At 43.5% G+C, this 25,803-nt stretch overlaps 1 protein-coding gene and 1 non-coding gene across 3 annotated transcripts in view; both read left to right on the forward strand.

Moving 5' to 3' along the window:
• The window catches only part of ADGRA1 (adhesion G protein-coupled receptor A1), a 342,093-nt gene extending 316,705 nt beyond the window's left edge, over positions 1–25,388 (forward strand). For both annotated transcript variants that reach the window (XM_075258484.1, XM_075258485.1), the window contains 2 exons: positions 20,574–20,669; positions 23,977–25,388. In XM_075258484.1, the coding sequence (XP_075114585.1) occupies positions 20,574–20,669; positions 23,977–25,195 (1,315 nt within the window). In that variant the 3' untranslated portion in view covers positions 25,196–25,388. The remainder of the gene's footprint in view (positions 1–20,573; positions 20,670–23,976) is intronic.
• On the forward strand, positions 22,294–22,366 carry TRNAV-UAC (transfer RNA valine (anticodon UAC)). Its single transcript has one exon. It is a non-coding gene; the product is annotated as a tRNA-Val (tRNA).
• Positions 25,389–25,803: the final 415 nt, after the last annotated feature.

A 25,803-nucleotide genomic window follows, 5' to 3' on the forward strand; every position in this document is an offset into this window, starting at 1 on the left:
ATCCCTGTACTGTGACATCACTGTGTGTATTATCCCTGTACTGTGACATCACTGTCTGTATTATCCCTGTACTGTGACATCACTGTGTGTATTATCCCTGTACTGTGACATCACTGTGTGTATTATCCTGTACTGTGACATCACTGTCTGTATTATCCCTGTACTGTGACATCACTGTCTGTATTATCCCTGTACTGTGACATCACTGTCTGTATTATCCCTGTACTGTGACATCACTGTGTGTATTATCCCTGTACTGTGACATCACTGTGTGTATTATCCCTGTACTGTGACATCACTGTGTATTATCCTGTACTGTGACATCACTGTGTGTACTATCCCTGTACTGTGACATCACTGTGTGTATTATCTCTGTACTGTGACATCACTGTGTGTATTATCCCTGTACTGTGACATCACTGTGTGTATTATCCCTGTACTGTGACATCACTGTGTGTATTATCCCTGTACTGTGACATCACTGTGTGTATTATCCCTGTACTGCGACATCACTGTGTGTATTATCCCTGTACTGCGACATCACTGTGTGTATTATCCCTGTACTGTGACATCACTTTGTGTATTATCCCTGTACTGTGACATCACTGTGTGTATAATCCCTGTACTGCATACCTCCCAACTTTTGAAGAACCGAAAGAGGGACAAAATGTGCGGCGCGCATAGCGTGCCGCGGCAAATTTAGCCCCGCCCACTTTTGTGTTGACCCCGCCCACTCGTTAATTTTTCATGTGCCCGCACACAGTATAATCCTCCTACAGTCACCCGTAAATTATATGTCCCCCCTCTATCTCTCCCCCAGTTTCATATACACCCTTCATCTGCCCCCAGTTTCATGTCCCTCTTCCAGCTCTGCCCCCAGATTCATGTCCCTCCATCTCTGCCCCCAGATTCATGTCCTCTCCATCTCTGCCCCCAGATTCATGTCCCTCCATCTCTGCCCCCAGATTCATGTCCCTCCATCTCTGCCCCCAGATTCATGTCCTCTCCATCTCTGCCCCCAGATTCATGTCCTCTCCATCTCTGCCCCCAGATTCATGTCCCTCCATCTCTGCCCCCAGATTCATGTCCTCTCCATCTCTGCCCCCAGATTCATGTCCTCTCCATCTCTGCCCCCAGATTCATGTCCTCTCCATCTCTGCCCCCAGATTCATGTCCTCTCCATCTCTGCCCCCAGATTCATGTCCTCTCCATCTCTGCCCCCAGATTCATGTCCCCCCATCTCTGCCCCCAGATTCTTGTCCTCTCCATCTCTGCCCCCAATGTCATGTCCTCTCCATCTCTGCCCCCAGATTCATGTCCCACATCTCTGCCCCCAGATTCCTGTCCCTCCATCTCTGCCCCCAGATTCATGTCCCCCATCTCTGCCCCCAGATTCACGTTCCACCTCCACATTAAACTTACCTTCTCCTCCGCTCCCTCGCCGCTCTCTGCCCGCCTCTTTCCCTGACACACGCGACTGAAGCTGCTCGTGTGCTCGCTTCGCCGCTGCGTCTCTCTCTCGCTGACACATGCGGCTGAAGCGAGGAGCTGACCTGTGTCAGCTCCTCGCTTCGCTGCTGCCGCCGGCTCCTGGCTTGTACATCGCGTCTACAAGCCAGGAGCCGGCGGCAGCAGCTAAGCGAGGAGCTGACACAGGTCAGCTCCTCGCTTCAGCCGCATGTGTCAGCGAGAGAGAGACGCAGCGGCGAAGCGAGCACGCGAGCAGCTTCAGCCGCGTGTGTCAGGGAGAGAGGCGGGCAGCGGCGAAGCGAGGAGCTGACCTGTGTCAGCTCCTTGCTTCAGCCGCATATGTGTTCAACTCAGATCTGCGTCCTCTGGACGCAGATCTGAGTTGAAATCGGGACATATCTCCCTCCAACCGGGACCGCGGGACATGTCACCCAAATCGGGACTGTCCCGCGGAAATCGGGACGGTTGGGAGGTATGTGTACTGTGACATCACTGTGTGTGTTATCCCTGTACTGTGACATCACTGTGTGTGTTATCCCTGTACTGTGTATTATTATCCTTGTCTTTGACATCACTGCTTGCATTAAAACAGGTTAGTATAGTAAAAACAGTGTAGCATTCATAAAGGACCTGTGATCCCTTCATGCCATGTGTATCTGTATGGCGAGGTCTTGTACGTAACATATAGTTGTGATGTCACAATGAGTCGTTCTTAATGAAACCTCCTCTCGGCTCTCATGTACACACGTCTTGGGTAAACGGCACAGAATACGCCTTTGTGCAGATGTATCATTTGGTGTGAGAAGATTCCATTTTCCGCCCTACCTCAGACAGCAGAATGACACGACTGAAAATAATACCGTGCAATACTTGTAATCATTTCTTTTCTACGGCTCGTAGGTCCGGCGAGTGCAGCGCTGACTATTCTAATTGTGCTGCATAGTGAGGCCTCGAAAAATAGCCAAGTCCCATTAAAGCAGCAACAAAAGCGGCATCCAGCAGGAAGGCCTTCAGTGCCTGTCATCTCCATGTTTATGACATCTTGATAAATGACCCCTACTGTTTGTCTCAGATTCTGCTTCTCCTTGATCAAAAAGAGGCCTCGTGTCACATGACGCGACTCTACAGAAAAGCCAAGATAAACATCCCCAGCCCTTCATCGCTGCAATCCCTGACGCATGTTCTGGGAATGGAAGTGTGCAGGTGTAGAATAATGTGCCGAGAGACTGGCAATGAGATGCCGGAGACGGTCACAATAATACTGCAGCCATAAAATGCACTCAAACCCTCAGGAAATAAAAAAAAAAAAAAAAAAGATCCTTCATATTTATAATGGCGATTCGAGAACATTACTTTCTTGGTTACGTGATGCATATAAGTTAAAGCGCCAATTAAGTCGCCTAAGTGTTTTACTCATTAATTGCTGCTACACATGGAGGCGGAAACCAGCGAGGACAAGCGGTATTGTATTCTATTACTTACTGAAGAGGTCTGCAAGATCTAGTGCAGAGGAAATGGGGAGTACAATGTACAGAACTGCAAGGGTCATATAAGAGGTCTCAACGTTATATATATATATATATATATATATATATATATATATATATATATATACAGTGGGGCAAAAAAGTATTTAGTCAGTCACCAATAGTGCAAGTTCCACCACTTAAAAATATGAGGCATCTGTAATTTACATCATAGGTAGACCTCAACTATGAGAGACAAAATGAGAAAACAAATCCAGAAAATCACATTGTCTGATTTTGTAAGAATTTTTTTTCAAATTATGGTGGAAAATAAGTATTTGGTCACCTACAAACAATCAAGATTTCTGGCTCTCACAGACCTGTAACTTCTTCTTTAAGAGTCTCCTCTTTCCTCCACTCATTACCTGTAGTAATGGCACCTGTTTAAACTTATCAGTATAAAAAGACACCTGTGCACACCCTCAAACAGTCAGACTCCAAACTCCACTATGGTGAAGACCAAAGAGCTGTCAAAGGACACCAGAAAACAAAATTGTAGCCCTGCACCAGGCTGGGAAGACTGAATCTGCAATAGGCATCCAGCTTGGATTGAAGAAATCAACTGTGGGAGCAATAATTAGAAAATGGAAGACATACAAGACCACTGATAATCTCCCTCGATCTGGGGCTCCACGCAAAATCTCACCCCGTGAGGTCAAAATGATCACAAGAACGGTGAGCAAAAATCCCAGAACCATGCGGGGGGACCTAGTGAATGAACTGCAGAGAGCTGGGACCAATATAACAAAGCCTACCATCAGTAACACACTACGCCGCCAGGGACTCAGATCCTGCAGTGCCAGACGTGTCCCACTGCTTAAAGAGGACCTTTCACCATATCCGGGCACAGGCAGTGTTATATACTGCCAGAAAGCTGACAGTGCGCTGAATTCAGCACACTGTCGGCTTTCCCGATCAGTGCCCGGTGTAAAGCGCTATCGGTCCCGGTACCGTAGCGCTTTACAGTCAGAAGGGCGTTTCTGACCATTAGCCAGAGACGTCCTTCTGCCTCGCGGCGCCAATCGCGCTGTGCTGTGGAGCCGGGAGGAACGCCCCCTCCCTCTCCTGATAATGCTAGTCTACGGACAAGCTGTGTGAGCAGAGGGAGGGGGCGTTCCTCCCGGCTCCACAGCACAGCGCGATTGGCGCTGCGAGGCAGAAGAAACGCCCTTCTGACCATAGAAGAGCTACGGTACCGGGCCGTAAGCTCTTCACACCGGGCACAGATCGGGAAAGCCGACAGTGCGCTGAATTCAGCGCACTGTCAGCTTTCTGGCAGTATATAGAACTGCCTGTGCCCGGATATGGTGAAAGGTCCTCTTTAAGCCAGTACATGTCCGGGCCCGTCTGAAGTTTGCTAGAGAGCTTTTGGATGATCCAGAAGAGTATTGGGAGAATGTCCTATGGTCTGATGAAACCAAACTGGAACTGTTTGGTAGAAACACCACTTTTCATGTTTGGAGGAAAAAGAATACTGAGTTGCATCCATCAAACACCATACCTACTGTAAAGCATGGGGGTGGAAACATGATGCTTTGGGGCTGTTTCTCTGCAAAGGGGCCAGGATGACTGATCCGGGTACATGAAAGAATGAATGGGGCCATGTATCGTGAGATTTTGAGTGCAAACCTCCTTCCATCAGCAAGGGCATTGAAGATGAAACGTGGCTGGGTCTTTCAACATGACAATGATCCAAAGCACACCGCCAGGGCAACGAAGGAGTGGCTTTGTAAGAAGTATTTCAAGGTCCTGGAGTGGCCTAGTCAGTCTCCAGATCTCAACCCTATAGAAAACCTTTGGAAGGAGTTGAAAGTCCGTGTTGCCAAGCGACAGCCCCAAAACATCACTGCTCTAGAGGAGATCTGCATGGAGGAATGGGCCAACATACCAACAACAGTGTGTGCCAACCTTGTGAAGACTTACAGAAAACGTTTGACCTCTGTCATTGCCAACAAAGGATATATAACAAAGTATTGAGATGAAATTTTGTTACTGACCAAATACTTATTTTCCACCATAATTTGAAAAAAAAATTCTTACAAAATCAGACAATGTGATTTTCTGGATTTGTTTTCTCATTTTGTCTCTCATAGTTGAGGTCTACCTATGATGTAAATTACAGACGCATCTCATCTTTTTAAGTGGTGGAACTTGCACTATTGGTGACTGACTAAATACTTTTTTGCCCCACTATATATATATATATATATATATATATATATATATATATATATATATATATATATATATATATATGAGAGAGATTGAGATTGGGCCAGAATGTGCCGTGTTCAGTTCCGGCATAGACAAACTGAAGAACGCCACAAACACCAGTATTATACCCAAGGGTACAATCCGATGGGTGAGAAAGGAGCATAGACATAGAACAAGATCAGGAGTCAAAATGGAGTAAAAGTAAATAGGGCAATATCCAGGCCAAGGGTAGCACAGCAGGAGATGTTATGCAGATGAAGTCCATTTTAAATAGGCCACCGTGCCAGAGGAAACCTTTGGGAGCAGATTGTGTTGGCATCCTGATACAGCCATGCCAGGAGGACGTCTAATCCAGCAGGGACATGGCAAGAGACGGGACTATTACTGATGCAGTGGAGGCGTGCTGCTGCCTAGCAATATGACCGATGACAGAAGCCACCGTCACTTGTGGCCACAGGGCCTTGGCACTGGAGCCAGTTTAGATGAGCATTAGCATTTTTTGTTAAACATAAGGAATATGTCCAGGCCACTGCTTAGTAACCGAGAACCAGCAGATTGAAAGTGGACTGGTATATCAGAGCAGGGTTGGTATTAGGGGTGCACTTACAGGATTGGGTATAGCCAAATGTCTGAACAACCAGATCAGAGGGGTAACTTGATCTGGTAATGGGGCCCTTACCTACCCTGGGCCATTTAGAATGTGGCCCCCTTAGACTCCAGGACCTGGTATAGCTCCAACCCTATTGAAATCATTGGGATGGCTAAATGTGTTGAGTTTACGAGTCACTCCCTGCGTTGACTAGTTGATGAGGGTCATGATTGTGGACCCCACTATTAACTCATAATTCCCTGATATACTATTTGAAATTGGATTTCAGTATCAGACAATCCCTTTTATATATGGAATAGAAATTGCCCAGACTTAGCCTTGTATGACGGAGCACACGAGGCGTTCATGAATTCACATGTCACATTCATTGACCCCATAACTTATGCAGATCTACCTCACTTAACCTCCCTACCTCACCCCACCTAGCACTTCATCATAAAATACTTATCTGCAAATATGTCTGCGCCAAGATACAGTCTACTTCACGTATGCGGGAAAATCATAGGAAGGATTTGCTTCCGTCGCTGATAAAGAGTAATTGGGTGATGAAATGTGACATCCAGGCTGTGACCGCGGAGCAGATGTGCGTCGCTGCTATAATAATGAAGGACTGGCAGTAATCAGCAGGTCACTAAAAACCTGGCGTAATTCACACTCACCCCAGCTGACAGTGGAAAAGTCTGCACAATCCTGCAAACGGAACTGGCTCGCAAATAGAATTTCTGACACAGATCACCAATTTCTGGAGCAATTTCACCAATAGCCATGCCGAGCGTAAAGTAAGAAAACACATAGTAAACGTATTTAGGTAGCGTGAACGATCCGTTGTAATATTTGATGGAAAATGGCAAGAAGAGCCGGCCATAATAAAGAAGAGATGTCCTGTTCCCGGGTTCTGGGTGTTAAAGGCGCCATACCAAGTTTTATTAGAAATCTACATTGGGCCATCAAAAATAGTGTCCCTACATCGTCTGACGCAAGGAAACTCGGCAGACCCCCTTTTAGTCTGAGGTCCACAGGGTAACCACTTTTTAAGCTGATAGGGTTTCCATTTTTTGGGTTCCCAAGCGGAGACAAAGAATGAACCCCGAATGCCGGTGTGAACCTAGTGTAACAGCCAAATAAACCAGTCAAATTATTACTACACTTCTAGCAGGGATAAGAGGAAGGTCACAATTCCAAAAAGATTCAATGACCTATTACAGGGTAGTTATTTACTATGGCGGGGTTCACACATGCCTGGTTTAGTTTGTGTCCTTTACATTTTTCCGCAACTATATTTTTGTTACCCAAATAATCCAATAATCCAATAATTTAATTCCAGCGCTCTCCGGCTCTACAGATAAAGCTGATGGTCACAATTTTGCTTCCTACTCATTTATTTAATAGCAAGAAGGTATTGATTCCGTGCGTAGAAGAAAGTACTATACCTTTAATGAAAAAGAAGTCGTTAATAGATTGTGTAATGAATTCCGGTAAATTCTGCCCTGTAAATTCTATGATCCGTGCTCCAGATTGACTGACTGCCCTAGAGGTTAAAGAACCCGTGCAAGAAATGAATCCAAGTATTTCAGAAGTATAAAATGATATCTAATGATTAAAGTGTAACGTTTATTATCGGTAAATATATATTTTTAAAAAAAATCACAAAAATAAAATCTCCAAAAATCGCATAAAATAAAAATAAAACTGAAAACTATTTTTTTTTTTCATAACTTTACTTTTGAATATTTTTTTAAATTTTCTGTTTGATTTTTTTTATTTTTTTTTTCCATTATAGGGTTGAAAGCTTATAAAAGTAACGCCGCACATCCTGCTATGTAGCTCCGCTACCAGTCATGGGAGATAAACGTGCCATCAGAAAATTGAATTCCGATCGTTGCCATGTCAACATTATCCTCTGTTGACATTATAAGTTATATGCTCATCCCATGTGATGTAGAAACATTACGGCCTGCCATTATACCGGACAGAATGAATGGAATTAGTGTGGAAATAATCTTTATTTTTTTCACCACAATTTTCCTATTTTACAGCATTTACGAGGCAGTTCAAAGGTTATGACATTATATTAGGTGCTGGAAGCATCCCCCTTCCACCAAGTCAGTCATACGTGTGTAAGATGCGAGTTCCCGCTCAGGATAGGCTCTTGTACTGTTCTGTGCATGCATTTAACTCTTTGAAGTTCTGTGCCATACAGTGGTTGTGTCCACTGTGTGTTTGCTTGTTATGTTGATATAAATGTGATGACTTGTATTTTTGCGGCGTATATTTGGATGCATCTGTCACTTTAATGCCTGGTTCACATCTGTTTGGGGAGTCCACATGGGGACCCCCGAAAACATTGACAAGCAGTGAGCAGTGAAAGCACATGGACCCCATAGACTACAATGGGTTTGTGTGCTTTCCGCGTGCTGCCTGCACGAGTCATGCTGACATGAAAGTAGATCACGAAGTACTTTTCTGTCCGCATGTTTGGTGCAGAAAGAACACGGACCCGATTATAGTCTATGGGGTCCGTGTGCTCTTATAAGCTCTCTGCTTGCCATTGCGTTCCGGATTCTGTTCGGGTAGGGGGGGGGGTCCCCATGCGGACTCCCCAAACAGATTACCAAACACAGATGTGAACTAGGCATAAGAGTGATGCGGAGTCATGGCACCACTTTCTGTTCTGGTATTTTCAGGATAGAGGGCAGCACATTGATTCCCCAAATATGTGGAACTGTTGGAGGTGCCCTTTGTATTGCCTAAGGTACAGCCCTTTGCGTGCTGCAGCATGGCTCTAATGTCACTCCATTTTTGGCTCCTTTAGAAGGCGTTGCCCAGTCTGTTCTTGGATTTAAGTGCATCCATTTTGGCCACTAATCTACAACGTTTCATATGGGCACGGTGTTCTGGGTTCTACCCAAGGTGCAAGTCTACAACAAGGGAGAGGAGTATCAGGACCAGAGTGCTACCCTTGTGCAAGGGGAATTACTGCTGTGTGCTGTCTCCGGGCTAAGAAGTTGTCTAAAAAGAGTCTTAATCTGTGCCTTGTGCTCTGTCTTTTACCATCTTGAACTGCTTTGAAGCACTCACAATTACAAGGAATCTCACAATCCTGGCTGATACACTGTCCTACATTTCAGCCCCTGGATAAAACTCCTGAACCTTTGTTTATCTCACAAGACAAGGAAATGGAGGCCGATAGTAATAGATCTTCTTTGACCTTATCTTCTTAATACAGTTGCTAGAAGTAAGGTTCGCCTTCTCTCATAAGATATTTATAATCTATTTCTTGTCCACTAACAAGTAGCTACATCTTCTTCAGCGATTACTTGATGTCTTGTCTTCTGCACAAGGGCCCAAGTTTAAGAGCAGCCGAAAAACAATTCCCAAGATAGGCACAAATATTACTGCTATTATCAACTACTATAGACCCGTTGTTGTGGTTGAATTACGAGATCGTTTTCATTGTGATGTCATTGTTACTACTCTGTGATGTCATTATTATGATGTCATTCTTGGTGACACTAAAGACCACACGGATAGGGTAATACAGTTGGTATTATTAGGGGCCAAGGTCACCCATGACTTCCTACCTGGTACCCAACTTTTTCTGCGTGGAAGCCAAGACTTATGACTTGAAACAAAAGAGTAAAGTTTATGTTGTTCAAACCTGGTTCCCAATATGGTGCCCTGTCTTTCACATATGTTGTAAATGCATAGGCCTCTGAGTATTTTGTTCCCCTTCCCCCCTTGCCCCATAGACACACTAAATGTAAGGAATGAACTGAGGTTGCATAAAAGCCATAGTATTTCCCACCATTTTAACACTAAAATGGCCATCATCACAGACTACAGATATGAGATGACATAGGTACAGGACAAGATGATTGATACTTGTTTGCTAGGAGGAACTACCTACATAATGTGAAATATAATTTTTTAAAAAAACTCCATATAAAAATGAACGTAGCGGGTTTAATCTCTCGTCAACTCTTTTGAACCAAGAAAAGGGATGACCTCCTTGGTTCCAGAAGAATGGGGTCTTTGTCGTCACTTATGTAATGTTAGTATTTTACGTGCCCATCATGTCACAAAAAAAGGGGTATGGAGAACATATTGGCATGCACATATCACAAAAGAAGCATGACCTATCCCAAAAGGGAATGTGGAAAATTTCTGCGACTCGCTTCCTATGGCGTTCTCCTACAGATCCCCTTTAAGATGTTGGCAAGTTTTCTTTTACAATGCCAGGTGGCGGTTCCTCCTAATGCTGTGAATCTCGGACGTTGGTTTGCTGCCCAAAAGGAGAGTCTGCCTTTGCCATTGTCTTATGTAGTGTAGCAGTCATGGCGGTCACCAATGGTACCAATTCTGCAGTCACTTCAATTGTGTTGATAGCATAAACTAGTTCCAAGGTCAACTTTAGTTTAGAACTAGTGGATCTTCTGGAATTTAATGGACCTAAACCCATAGTAGAAATGTTGGAAACCTTTGATCTATGCCAGAAAGCCGTGGACCAGCTTTGGCCTCTAGTTAGGCTAGTCCAGGGTGAGTCACCTTAGGCCCATGACGTCACTGAGAGATTGCCAGATGCCACAAGGAGGCACCAAAGTATCATAATTTTGTCCAAGACGAATCCCCAATTGTTCGGTTTGGCTAAAAACCAAACAACTTGGGATACTCTGGTCGAACCCATCTCGAAAAGAATGGGTTCGCCCATCTCTACTTTTATTTAGATGGGGTCTACGTTTATGGCCTTGTTGCCGGCTAGTCTGTAAATATCTATTTCTCTGCATTTTGTATTTACGTTAAAAACATCCAATGATGTAGAAAATCCACTTATCTACCATAACCGTATCAATATATAGTCCTCACGCCTGCCCTGCATAAAGTATGGCTAGCATTATATGCTTGATTAGCCAAAACCTACATATTAAGCAGGCCGCTAACAGACGTAATTGCAATTTCCCGTGTAGGGTCGGATATTTTTTACTACATGCTGAGCCTCGGTGCTACAATTATGAGATATGAAGATAAAGTGGACTGTGAAGGAGCATTGTTCTTCGCTTAATATTGCAATTATAGCTATTTCTGTGGCTCTCTGTATATTATAAAAAGTGGATATTGCCTAATAGACCCAGCTAATGATGACTAAAACCTAATAGGTCATACATATAGCCTAAATAAGAGCACCGTTGTATAGTTGTGTATGCACGTGCTATCTATCTCTGTCTATTATTGGCAGTTTATATGCGCCACAAAAACTCTGTTCAGTATATTCTATATTCTAAAGGGGTTGTCCTGTTGAGAAAACCCATTTATATAGAATTTATTAGGGAAATCTGGGTAAAAAGAGGAGATTTCTTTGTTCAGGATGCTCATCCCAAAGTGGAGAGTGGTTACAAAGAGCGTCTCTGGCTCTGGAGGACCGATCTTCTCATACGGTACACAGAATGGGAATCTTGTAATGCTAAATTTCTCCAGTGGTGGCGCTGCAGGGAAACTGAAGACTTACTAACAGGCTTCTACTCAGATCACATGATAGTTTGGGGTCCCTACAGGAAAACACTTTGTAATTAGCTTATTGTCTATACTATACTATCTGTACTGTGACATCACTGTGTGTATTATCCCTGTACTGTGACATCACTGTGTGTAGTATCTCTGTACTGTGACATCACTGTGTGTATTATCTTTGTACTGTGACATCACTGTGTGTATTATCCCTGTACTGTGACATTACTGTGTGTATTATCCCTGTACTGTGACATCACTGTGTGTATTATCCCTGTACTGTGACATCACTGTGTATTATCCCTGTACTGTGACATCACTGTGTGTATTATCCCTGTACTGTGACATTACTGTGTGTATTATCCCTGTACTGTGACATCACTGTGTGTATTATCCCTGTACTGTGACATCACTGTGTGTATTATCCCTGTACTGTGACATTACTGTGTGTATTATCCCTGTACTGTGACATTACTGTGTGTATTATCCCTGTACTGTGACATCACTGTGTATTATCTCTGTACTGTGACATCACTGTGTATTATCCCTGTACTGTGACATCACTGTGTGTATTATCCCTGTACTGTGACATCACTGTGTGTATTATCTCTGTACTGTGACATCACTGTGTGTATTATCCCTGTACTGTGACATCACTGTGTGTATTATTCCTGTACTGTGACATCACTGTGTGTATTATCCCTGTACTGTGACATCACTGTGTGTATTATCCCTGTACTGTGACATCACTGTGTGTATTATCCCTGTACTGTGACATCACTGTGTGTATTATCCCTGTACTGTGACATCACTGTGTGTATTATCCCTGTACTGTGACATCACTGTGTGTATTATCCCTGTACTGTGACATCACTGTGTGTATTATCCCTGTACTGTGACATCACTGTGTGTATTATCCCTGTACTGTGACATCACTGTGTGTATTATCCCTGTACTGTGACATCACTGTGTATTATCCCTGTACTGTGACATCACTGTGTGTATTATCCCTGTACTGTGACATCACTGTGTGTATTATCTCTGTACTGTGACATCACTGTGTGTATTATCTCTGTACTGTGACATCACTGTGTGTATTATCCCTGTACTGTGACATCACTGTGTGTATTATCTCTGTACTGTGACATCACTGTGTATTATCTTTGTACTGTGACATCACTGTGTATTATCTCTGTACTGTGACATCACTGTGTATTATCTCTGTACTGTGACATCACTGTGTATTATCTCTGTACTGTGACATCACTGTGTGTATTATCCTGTACTGTGACATCACTGTGTGTATTATCTCTGTACTGTGACATCACTGTGTGTATTATCTCTGTACTGTGACATCACTGTGTGTATTATCCCTGTACTGTGACATCACTGTGTGTATTATCTCTGTACTGTGACATCACTGTGTGTATTATCTCTGTACTGTGACATCACTGTGTGTATTATCCCTGTACTGTGACATCACTGTACGCAGGGCCGGCGTCAGCGCACGGCATAGTCGGGCAAGTGCCGGGGCCCTCAGAGCCTCTGGGGGCCCCCCGGCACTTGCCTGTCACGATTTCAGCTCATCGGCGTCCGTCCGCCGATGAGCTGGAATACATACGCGATTAAAGCAGGAGCTGTGAGTTCAGCTCCTACTTTAAAACTCCGGCTCGGCTTGCGTGTGTAGGCGCGATGACGTCATCACGCCTACACACGCAAGCCGGGCCGCAGCTATGCAGGAGCTGAACTCACAGCTCCTGCTTTAATCGCGTATGTGACTGGAGAGAGGAGCGTCGGGGGAACGATGGAAGGTGAGTGATAGAAGGTGAGTGTAAGTGTTTGTTTTGTATTAAATATAAAGGTGGAACAAAATGAAGGGGGCCCATGAAACTGGGGGGCAAATGAAGGGGAGGGGGGGAACGGCATGACATTGGGGAAGATGAAGGTGGTGGGGAGAGAACGGCATGAAACTGGAGACAAAGATGGAGGGGGCCCAATGAAACTGGGGGGCAAATGAAGGGGAGGGGGGGAACAGCATGACACTGGGGCAGATGAAGGGGGTGGGGAGAGAACAGCATGACACTGGGGCAGAGACGGGGACATGAAACTGTGGGCAGATGAAGGGGGAGAACGTGATGAAACTGGGGACAGAGATGGAGGGGGGACATGAAACTGGGGGCAAAGGAAGGGTGTATATGAAACTGGGGGAGAAATGGAGGGGGGGCATATAATTTACGGGTGACTGTAGGAGGATTGTACTGTGTGGGAGCACATGATAAATGAATGAGAATGGGTGGAATCAACAAAAGTGGGTGGAGCCAAATTTGCCACGGCGCGCAGAGCGCGCCGCACATTTTGCTCCTCTTTCTTCTCTTTAAAAATTGGGAGGTATGGCATTGGTGACGCCACACTCCTGCATGACGTCACTCGCTTCATCTGCGACGCACAGTGTCTCGACTCCCCCGCCTCCTTTACAAGGGGGCCCACTGAGGCTCTGTCGCCCAAGGGCCCATAAAAACCTGGAGCCGGCCCTGACTGTGTGTATTATCCCTGTACTGTGACATCACTGTGTATATTATCCTGTACTGTGACATCACTGTGTGTATTATCTCTGTACTGTGACATCACTGTGTGTATTATCCCTGTACTGTGACATCACTGTGTGTATTATCCTGTACTGTGACATCACTGTGTGTATTATCCCTGTACTGTGACATCACTGTGTGTATTATCCCTGTACTGTGACATCACTGTGTGTATTATCTCTGTACTGTGACATCACTGTGTATTATCTCTGTACTGTGACATCAGTGTGTGTATTATCTCTGCACTGTGACATCACTGTGTGTATTATCTCTGTACTGTGACATCAGTGTATTATCTCTGTACTGTGACATCACTGTGTGTATTATCCCTGTACTGTGACATCACTGTGTGTATTATCTCTGTACTGTGACATCACTGTGTGTATTATCCTGTACTGTGACATCACTGTGTGTATTATCTCTGTACTGTGACATCACTGTGTGTATTATCTCTGTACTGTGACATCACTGTGTGTATTATCCTGTACTGTGACATCACTGTGCATTATCCCTGTACTGTGACATCACTGTGTGTATTATCCCTGTACTGTGACATCACTGTGTGTATTATCCTGTACTGTGACATCAGTGTATAATCCCTGTACTGTGACATCACCATGTGTATTATCTCTGTACTGTGACATCACTGTGTGTATTATCTCTGTACTGTGACATCACTGTGTGTATTATCTCTGTACTGTGACATCACTGTGTGTATTAGCCCTGTACTGTGACATCACTGTGCATTATCCCTGTACTGTGACATCACTGTGTGTATTATCCCTGTACTGTGACATCACTGTGTGTATTATCCCTGTACTGTGACATCACTGTGTGTATTATCCCTGTACTGTGACATCACTGTGTGTATTATCTCTGTACTGTGACATCACTGTGTATTATCTCTGTACTGTGACATCACTGTGTATTATCTCTGTACTGTGACATCACTGTGTGTATTATCCTGTACTGTGACATCACTGTGTGTATTATTTCTGTACTGAGACATCACTGTGTGTAATATCTCTGTACTGTGACATCACTGTGTGTATTTTCCCTGTACTGTGACATCACTGTGTGTATTATCCCTGTACTGTGACATCACTGTGTATATTATCCTGTACTGTGACATCACTGTGTGTATTATCCCTGTACTGTGACATCACTGTGTGTATTATCCCTGTACTGTGACATCACTGTGTGTATTATCTCTGTACTGTGACATCACTGTGTGTATTATCTCTGTACTGTGACATCACTGTGTGTATTATCTCTGTACTGTGACATCACTGTGAGTATGATCCCTGTACTGTGACATCACTGTGTGTATTATCCCTATATTGACATCACTGTGTGTATTATCCCTGTACTGTGACATCACTGTGTGTATTATCCCTGTACTGTGACATCACTGTGTGTATGATCCCTGTACTGTGACATCATTGTGTGTATTATCCCTGTATTATGACATCACTGTGTCTTATCCTGTACAGTACCCAGTAACTGACTACATTATGCCTATGCTATGACATCACTGTGGTCTCATCATCACTTTTGACCCTCCTAGGCCTCGTACAGTAATTGTATGCTAGTAGTTCTATACTCTTAGATAAAAGCTCTGTAAATAGATCCAGTAGTTATTCTAACCTTATGCAAAACACAGATCTTACATGACTAATGTAACATTTCTCATGGTTGTCGTAAGACGAGGAACATAATGTAAAGATAAATTACATTTCATACACACTTTAGAATTGCAGTTGGAATTAATGATGGTTAAGCAAGAAGGATAAGGCAAAGGCTAAAAAGCAATTAGCATTTAGATAGATGAATACCCAATTTCTGAGATCAAAGTAAGATTATTTCAGGTAGTACAGCTGCAAGTAACATTGCTGGGGAAATCTGATTAGTTTATACAGCAGATTGAGAGTGATCATAATTAATGAATTATGTTGGAAATGAATAAGAAGATGGTGAGATCTTCTTTATTATTTCTCATCTCTTTTCATTACTGAGGAGTGTCAGGTGGCTGTGTGTCATATAATATAAGATGACTGGTAGGATGGCGATAAGGAGGTGGCATTGATGTGACGGGCAGATTGTAGAAGGAGCCTTGTAAGCTACATGGACACTCCTAGCCATGTATTGTCTGAAGTCGCCTCTTAGAACACGGTCTTCTGGGGGCTCGGGAATATCTCCTTATACAGAAATTAGGATCCAAATTACAGTATCGTGTTAAGCAGGGGCAGGGCAAAGAGTAGGCGGGTGCTTAATGCATCACTGACGAGACGGGGGGAGAAGGAGGAGGCAATCTATAGGTGAGGAAGTGTTATTGATAGAGGTCCCAATAAAGGGTTGGGCTTATGTTCTAGTAGCTGATACATAAATACTGTAGATGGGGGAGTGATACAGATATATAACTAGACACTCCTGGAATAAATAGATATGGGATGGATAGATAGTTTATTAGATAGTTAGAGGAATGATGGACAGATAGATATATCGATAGACAAACCTAGGATGGATGGATGGATGGATGGATGGATGGATGGATGGATGGATGGATATGATGAACAGATATCCTATCCTACTAATATCATAAATGGGAAAGTTTGTATGTTTGGATGTTTGTTCCTCAATCACGGGCAAACGGTCGAATGGATTTGCCTGCAATTGCACTCATACAGTACATACATTGGCAGCCAGATTGAAACATAGGCTACTTACTTTGCCGGTACAATGCCGGAGTTCGCCACCGCAACCGCTAAATTGCTGTTCACCTAAACTGAAGGACCTGAGATGACGTCATCCCAGGACGTCAACCCAGGCATGGGTGCAGGATGGGGGTGACCGGTGGGGAAAAGGGCCCAGGGGCACGGGATGGAGCAAGAGTGCAGGCGCAAGGGGGATGGGGGAAGGGCCGTGGGAGATGGGTGGGCAGGGTCAAGGGGTATGGAGGAGATGGGGACAAGTAGTAGGTAAGGAGGCTGCGGGAGCCAGCGGGAGGGGAGGGGGTTCGGGGGCACGTGGCGGTTCATAAACACCAGCAAATACCAAAATATAAGCAAGGAAGACAGGGGGCTGGTAGTGCAGGGGTGGGGCCAGGGGTATGCGGGCGCCATGGTGTATAAGGGGCCCGCGATGGACGCAAAGTAACAAGGCGGGGGGGTGGGCACCGCTGGAGGTGGGTCGCGCAGCGGGGGAGTGTGCCGCGGACGAAGTCGCGGCTACTGCTAGTACAGTACATAGACAGACTTGGTATGGATAGACGAGTGATAAACATATAACTAGACACACCTGGAATAAATAGATATGGGATGGATGGATAGAGAAATGCTCATCAGATATATAGACAGCCTTTGAATAAAATAGATATGGCATAGATGGATAGATTAGACTACGATGAACTGATAGATATATAGATAGACCTGAAATAGATAGATATTGCATAGATAGGTGGATATATATATATATATATATATATATATATATATATATATATATAATATAGATGGAGAGCTGAGATCCCCTGTACGAGAACACTTAGATGTTGTTTTAGACAATATAATACAGAACTCCTTGTTCCGCGTCTCTCTCTTATTTCGGAGATCTCGCTTTATAGTGGTGATCCAGAGAAGTGACTTTGTGATATGAAGCGTCTTTCTCTTATTCATTGTGTTCTAGTTCTGAGTGAAGCCGACAATATAAACAATAGACGTTTCCGCTCGGGTTGTCATGGCTACGTTCCGAGACTTCTACTGTATATCCCTCTGCTATAATTGTCTTATATTTTTAGCAGAAAGTGTTATAAAGTATACGTGTCTATTGGCATGTGCCCTGGCGTGTATGCATGTGTACATGGCAGTATACACAGATTATATATAAGGCTTATTAATAGCTTGTCCATCATTCTGATTCTCCATTAGTTTCGCGGCTGTGAGCGGAGACCTACTTTACCACTCATGAAAGTCTGTGGGCTTGAAGAGTAAATTAGTGGCACATTGCTAGAGAACAACAAAGACTTTCCTTCAAAGGTGTTTCATTCCTGAAATTTCCGAGCTGCTTGTTGCATCGCTTCCTGTTATTTTATGCCGTAGGTGGCGGCGTTTAATTAGTCGCAGGAATGTTAGAATAATATTGGAAATAAGAGCCAAACGAGATCATTGATGGCTGATTGTATATCGAGATCATGGACACAGTAACCAGATGTATTCCTATATAGGTGAAGCCACTGTATTATACAGATTAGTGCACCTGTATATTAAAGGGTTTATCCAGGGACTAGTAAAGCGTGGCGGTGTATTCTCGTCTTTTCATGGGAGTTATAATTTTGCTATTTATCGGTTTGGAAACAACTGATGTAGAGGATTAGACTGGACCGAAAAAGTATCAGGTGAGCCGGTGGAATACTGACACGATAATTGGTCCCATTATACAGATGCGTTCTGCCTTACCTTTGCTCGTGTGTCAGAAGATGATCAGCTTTTCAAAAGAACATGATATTGTATCATAAGACGTCTATCATATGTGATAATGTCTACGTGTTGCCACCAAATGTTCGTGTTGTGATTTGCCAGCAATATTATATTGACTTCACTAAAATACAGGTGGACACGTGAGAACAATAGATCTAGCAAAACGAAAGCCCATGTGGGACGGTTCATCAAAACACTATCAGATCTTAATCTGTCTGTACAATGGTAATAGAAGGTCCTGAAAGGTATATACGGAAAGGGTAGAGGTGAAGTTAGGTTAGGGAGGAAGAAGGCCTGTTGCTGGTAGGAAGATAGAAGAGGAGGAAGGGGGAAGCAAGGGATCTTAAGTTTTTTTATTTCCAGGAGTTATCTTTAGGGACTTCCGCTGATCAGCTCTTTCAAGAGCTTTGGACAGCGGCTTTGCTTGGAATCGCAGCTCAGTCCCATTTGCATGAATGGGAATGAGCTGTGAACAGGCTATGAGACAAATGATTGTAATGTCACATGGCTTGGGACTGTTCAGTGAATATCGATACCTCTTTTAAAAAAAAAAAAAACTGCTGATCTGCAGGGGTCCTAGGTGTTGGACCACCACTGATCTTCAATTGATGACCTGAAAATTGGTAATCAATTAATAAAACCTGAAAAAAACGCTTTAAATTCTGCCCACGAGATTGGACGCAGACATGTTCTTGATGGACCATGGATCCCCAGTATCACTTCCAGTAAGGATCAAAGGAACTGCAGCCCTATCAGTAATACATGGTACAGGCCAATAATCTGTATATATGTTTGGGGTTATACCCCTGTCCCTGTATTGCCCCATTTTAGGCATTAAGTGATCTAGTACTTGGTAATTCATTGCATATTTCTTGACTTTGTCACACAATGTGATTTTCTGCATCAGTTTATCATTTCACTTCTTCACCATCCACCAGGACATCTCAGAATAATACGTCGTATTTCAGACTTAATATTATTTATTCCTCAAAAAGACAACCTGCTGTCTTAATGAAATATCGGAAAGGTTGAATTTTAAGAAGTAGATCAAGATTTGTTTCTTTTCTTTGCCATCTCAGAATATAATGGACTTCGAATCCACTTTGTGAGCAGAGCGGTAGCGTGCGTGCCAGATTACCTATCTATTCACTTTTATGGGATCAGCTCTGTAGTTATAAGTCACATGAAAAGTGAATGTCCTATCAACTTTTGGTCCCCCATCCTCTTAATTACTGGGGGATCCTGTTCTGTGGATAAGGGATAAGTGTCCATAATGGGACAACCTCTTTACCATAATTCATCACTGACAAAGACAACAAGAACATAAGGAGAAGTTATTTTCGTTGGGTGGGAGTACAATACTGTAGTGACATGGAGCTACGAGCACCATACTGTAGTGGCATAGAGCTGTGAGTACAGTACTGTAGGGACATAGAGCTGCAAGTACAATACTATAGGGAAAGAGCTGCGACTACAATACTGTAGGGACAGAGCTGCGAGTACAATGCTGTAGGGACATAAAGCTTTGAGAACAGTACTGTAGGGACATGGAGCTACGAGAACCATACTGTAGTGGCATAGAGCTGCGAGTACAGTACTGTAGGGACATAGAGCTGCAAGTACAGTACTATAGGGACAGAGCTGCGAATACAATACTGTAGGGACAGAGCTGCAAGTAAAATACTGTAGGGACATGGAGCTGCGAGTACAATACTATAGGGACATAGAGCTGCTAATACAATACTGTAGGGACATGGAGCTGCGAGTACACTACTGTAGGTACAGAGCTGCGAGTACAGTACTGTAGGTACAGAGCTGCGAGTACAGTACTGTAGGTACAGAGCTGTGAGTACTGTAGGTACAGAGCTATGAGTACAGTACTGTAGGGACATATAGCTGTGAGTACAGTACTGTAGGTACAGAGCTGTGAGTACAATACTGCATTGATCATTGCATTTGTTTTGTATAATGTACTGAGTTCTCTAAACACATCTGAGTTCAGTCCAGAACATATGGCCCAAGCAAGGACTTTGTTTCCCAGATACAACTTGGTTGTGTGAATCAGATCTAAGTCATAAATAATGTAGAAAAATCCCTTTAACTTAGGAGACTACCTGCTTACATTGTACTGTGTAAATGGTTTATTTCCGATATCAGAAATTCTCACGGTGTGCTTCTGTCCTCTCTACAGGTTTTATCTTATAAGTGGTGGGGTCCCCTTTATTATTTGTGGAATAACTGCTGCAACCAACATAAAAAACTATGGAAATGAAGACAACGCACCTTAGTAAGTAACAGGTTATAAGGTAATGGGATGTTCTGTGAACTATTGTGGTCTGGGGTCTTATCATTGACGTTACAGATTTTTATTTTTATTTTTTTTGACTAGTGAAAAATTCTGTATTGCTGTTTTTGGTTAATTTGTTGCATGTTTTTTCTGTATTTGTTTGATTTTATGTGTGTGGGTTTTTTTTTTTTTTTTTTTTTTTTTTTTATACTTGAAACTTCTAAATCCCTTTAATGTTACTGTGGATGAAAAATATAAGAAAACTGATTAAAAAGACACACAGAAAAAAGCAAATGCAAAACATCTGTTTCTTCAGATCTTCACATTCCATCAACACCTTGTCTTCCAAGTATCAAATTTGAGAAGCGATCAAGAAAAGTAGAGCGTACATGATGGAAATGTGGTAGTGCCGGGCGATGTGCAGGCGAGCGGCGCAGCCGTCAGGTCCACATGTGTAAGATTAGTCCAGGGTGAGACGCTAGTAATAATGTCCTAACCCAATGAGTGACAACTGGGAGGAGCTAATTACTTCCAAAGATTTCTTAGTGTTCCATATTTTACTGACATGTTCCATTTACTTTCATTCGCTACTTTTTTTTTTTCATCCCAGTATATTAAATGAAACCAAAAAGTTAAAGCTTTAATTTTTTTTTTTTTTTACGTAATAAACTACATCAAGAATGACAAAGTGTTAGACTTTGTTCACACCCTGATATTTCTGATTTAAAGGGAGTCTATTGAACTGCTCCTTCTGCTACATATCATACCCTTGTTATAGATGTCATTTTTGTACATTTGAAGAAAAATAATCTTAGGCAACTGAGACGGTGCGCTGGGGACGGGACTTTTGCTCTTGCCATTCAGACCTCTACCACCTTCTACCTGCAATACCCCATCTTGTAGGAGTTGACCCTCCCACTGCTATGACATCATCCAAGGTCAGTGCTGCTTGGGCTGAAGTTCCGCCTCTAGTGAACCAACTGCCTCATTTGCATAAAACATCAAAGTGTATCCAACTCTACAAAAGTAGTTTAATAAAGTGTATCACTGTAATGTGTTGTGTAACATGGCGGTGACAGCCAAATACATTAAGATGGTAGTCTTCCTTTAAAAAAAAAAAAAAATGGCTGCCACTGACCGGCATTCATTCCTTCCAGCACTCACCTTTAAAAAATGTACCGTATATTGTGTGGTAAATGTTTCTTAACTGGATGTAGTTGTATTGCATTAGCCCATCTGGTGGGAAAACAGGAACCCTCTGAGAACACCAAACTGGGATCTTTTTGAGCCTCCTTTGAGTGAATGGGATATATGGATCCATTGGCTATATGGACGTACTCGACTATTACCAGTTCTCCAGATCCCCAAGCTGTCTGTCCAATCCTGGTACGCTTTCTCCCCTGTACTGGGATTCGTAAGCCGAGAAGATCACATGACCACTGAGACCAATCAGTGATGTCAGCAGTTGCTGATAAGGAAGCGGTGATGTATGAGAGTGATGTCATTGGTCCATGTCACTGATTGGTCTAAGGGGTCATGTGAGCCTCTCGACTTAAGGATATCATGCAGGGGGTTCCCTTTTCAGGACCTGCTTCTATTAGACAGAACTTGCCAATAAATCTTTGGTTTCATAGTGTAGTGGTTATCACGTCTGCTTTACACGCAGAAGGTCCTGGGTTCAATCCCCAGTGAAACCATGGGGCTTCAACAATTCGGGGCAACACAATGGCTCAGTGGTTAGCACTGCAGCCTTGCAGCGCTGGAGTCCTGGGTTCGAATCCCGCCAGGAACAACATCTGCAAGGAGTTTGTTCTCCTCGTGTTTGTGTGGATTTCCTCCCATTCTACCAAGACATACTGATGGGGAATAAAAAAAAAACAAACTACATGATAATGAGGTTGTTGGTCTGGTTAATAAAACTGTATAGCCCATCTACCAGCGACAAGGCAACCTGTTGAAGCAGAGATTAGTCTCATCACCTCCAACCAGTCTATATATTCCCTCTTGCTACTGCTACTATAAGTGTCTATGTGTGAGTAGACTTGTGATCCAGTAATAATAGTAATAGTAAGACCCAGGGGACTCTGGTAATATAGAAATAACATATATATATATATATATATATATATATATATATATATATATATATATATATATAGCTGTGGAGGGTTACGCACCTTACCAATTAAAGGGAGTTTCACACCCCCGCATTGCCTTGTCGCACCTACCTATAGATTTCTACTCGTCCTCATTATATTAGGCAATGAGATATGATGAATAGCCAACGATAGCGCAACATAAAGGGGAGGAGCTGTCAATATAAACCGGATTACTGCATACATATTCTTACCTGAGATGTAGCTCAGAGGATTCAGTTCATTGCCCTAACCCAAGCCCGGGCAGAGTGGTTTGCCAGCGCTCCTCTGGGTATGGAATGATTAAAGGAATATTTGGACAACCTGTGTTTCTTAGACGTCTTAAACCTTTTAGTAAGTTTTTTTACTTGCTACCTCTGGCCGTTTTTAGACTCCGATTCCAGGTCACATATTTGGAACCAGAACCAGCCACCGGGTCACCCTAGCTGTTCCCTCCTCTACCATTTTCACAAGTAAAGCTGACCCCCATAGTACAGGTCACTACCTGTGAAAACTGCAGGGGAGGGGGAGACTGAGGGACTGGGTGCTGGTTAAAACTAACCTGGAGTGCCTATGTAGAGTAACTAAAAAAAAACCAATGGAAGTATGGTAAAAAAAAAAAAAAAGTCTCCGTAGACATTCCCTTTAATTTCCCCACAGCACCCCCAGAGGAGAAATTAAGGATTACACAGAGCTCATTGAAATCAATAGGTTGTCTATGTGCTGTAGAACAGGACAGGCCCACTTCATTCAGGATCAAGGCATCCCCTTCGAATTACCTCGAGATCAAAATGAGTTTCCTTCTAAAGGAGGTTTTCTAGGCTTCTTTAGGATAAATCAATTGAAGATTGAGATCCGAGCAGTTTCGGAGGAGTGCTGCATTCTCTTCATAGAAACCAAAAACATCACCATATATTGTATAGCGGATGCGCTCAGTATCACAGCGTAGCTCCATTCTGTGACTATGAAGCAGATGCGACCGTGCCGGAGCGCCACTACCACGCCAGACAGGTGACCTGCGGGGCCTCAGGTGTTGATGACCATCAATTGATCTCAAGCATGGGTCATGCATGAATAAAAGCCCTTTACTGACAACCTGAGTGTATCTGCATATTACTTTTCTGCATACCCTTCTGTAGCACTAACATTTATATCTTTCTTGCCCTTCACAGCTGCTGGATGGCTTGGGAGCCAAGTCTTGGTGCGTTCTACGGCCCGGTGGCTTTCATAGTTCTCGTCACCTGTATTTATTTTCTCTGTACCTACGTACAGCTAAAGCGTCATCCAGAACGCAAGTACGAATTAAAGGAAAGGACGGAAGAGCAGCAGAGGTTGGCAGGTGGAGAAATGGGTCACAGTCATATAACTGAGGCCGGGCCAGTTGCCCAGGCAACCTGCTCCATGATTTCATCTTCACTGCTGGAAAATGAGCATTCGTTCAAGGCCCAGCTCCGAGCGGCCGCATTCACTCTCTTTCTATTTACAGCAACCTGGACCTTCGGGGCTCTTGCTGTATCCCAAGGGCATTTCTTGGATATGATCTTTAGCTGCCTCTATGGAGCATTTTGTGTAACTTTAGGCCTCTTCACTTTAATACATCACTGTGCAAAGAGAGACGACGTTTGGCATTGTTGGTGGTCCTGTTGCCCGTCGAAAAGAAACGCTTACGCGGTGCCAGCAAGCGCACGCCAAAAAGTGAACATAAATGGAGATGCCCAGGGTCACGCGACCTGCATTCAGGATTCACCTTGTCCTAATAAGTCGCCAATGTACAACCACCCGTCTGTGGGTCATTGCAAACTTACCAATTTACAAGCGGTGCAGAACCACGTGAACTGCCTATCGCCAGTCACACCATGCTGTGCGAAGATTCACTGTGAACAACTTATGGAAGACGAAGCTCATATCCATGTGCATAATGAAGGTGCTTTTAGACCCAACATGCACGTTCACAGGTGTCTAAAAAGCAGAACTAAGCCACGCTACTTCAGTCGACATAGGTCAGCTGCTGAGAGAGAGTATGCTTACCATATTCCTTCCAGCATTGATGGAAGTATCCATAGCTCGCACACAGACAGTCCACACAGTACACACGAGGGCCATACAGGCCACAGGCGGGGCTGTTGTGCGGCAAGCGACCCTTACCCTACCATCAGCCAGCCCGAGAGCAGCGATGCAAGTACTGCAATATTTAGTTGTGGCAAAATGCCTGACTCTGACACTGTGCACCATACTCACTTTGAGATGCAACCAAGGAGACAATCATATCCATTTAACACAACAAATCCTAACGGGTTACTCAAGGGTAGCATGCATGAAGCCATGATCTATAGTTCCGATAACGCAGGAAACGTAAAAACGGGGCCATGGAGAAATGAAACTACTGTGTAGTTCCGGGCCCGGCTTGTACGTCTTTCCTGCTCTGGTTAAAAAAAAAAAAAAAGATAAAAAAAAAAATGTACGCCATGTTTTTCAATTCACTTGTTAAGTGTCTGTACAGCACACCAGTACATGTACAATGCTTGGTTCCGTTTTGTTATACAAAGAAACCGATAAAAATGTGGCAATTGTGAAAAAAAAATAACATGTCAAGGAGGAATAACAATAAGTGTACTGCAAAGAACCATGAACACAACGGTGCAAAGTAGATCGAAGAGGCAATATCCCTATTTTTTGTGTTAACCCTCGGCACACTTCTCTGTGTTACACTTGCTACTGTTACCATGACAATAAATTATTCCAATCATTTTCATATTATGTTCTACACATTGTACTATTGAACCAAATCCAGGTTTCTAGCGTATCTCATGTCCGATAGATATCACTGGTTTCCATCTTGTCCTTAGAAGTTTGCCCCAAAAAATATTGCCCCAAATGTACACAAAAAAGGGAAGGCAACCTATTAGGCGCTGCACCCCTTCAACGATTTGGTGCCACCAATTGTCTGTTGCTCTTTCGGCTATGCTCAGTGGAGGTAACCATTTTGATATCCAAACCTA

Source organism: Leptodactylus fuscus, chromosome 10, assembly GCF_031893055.1.
Source record: "Leptodactylus fuscus isolate aLepFus1 chromosome 10, aLepFus1.hap2, whole genome shotgun sequence".
NCBI classification, from domain to species: Eukaryota; Metazoa; Chordata; class Amphibia; order Anura; family Leptodactylidae; genus Leptodactylus; species Leptodactylus fuscus.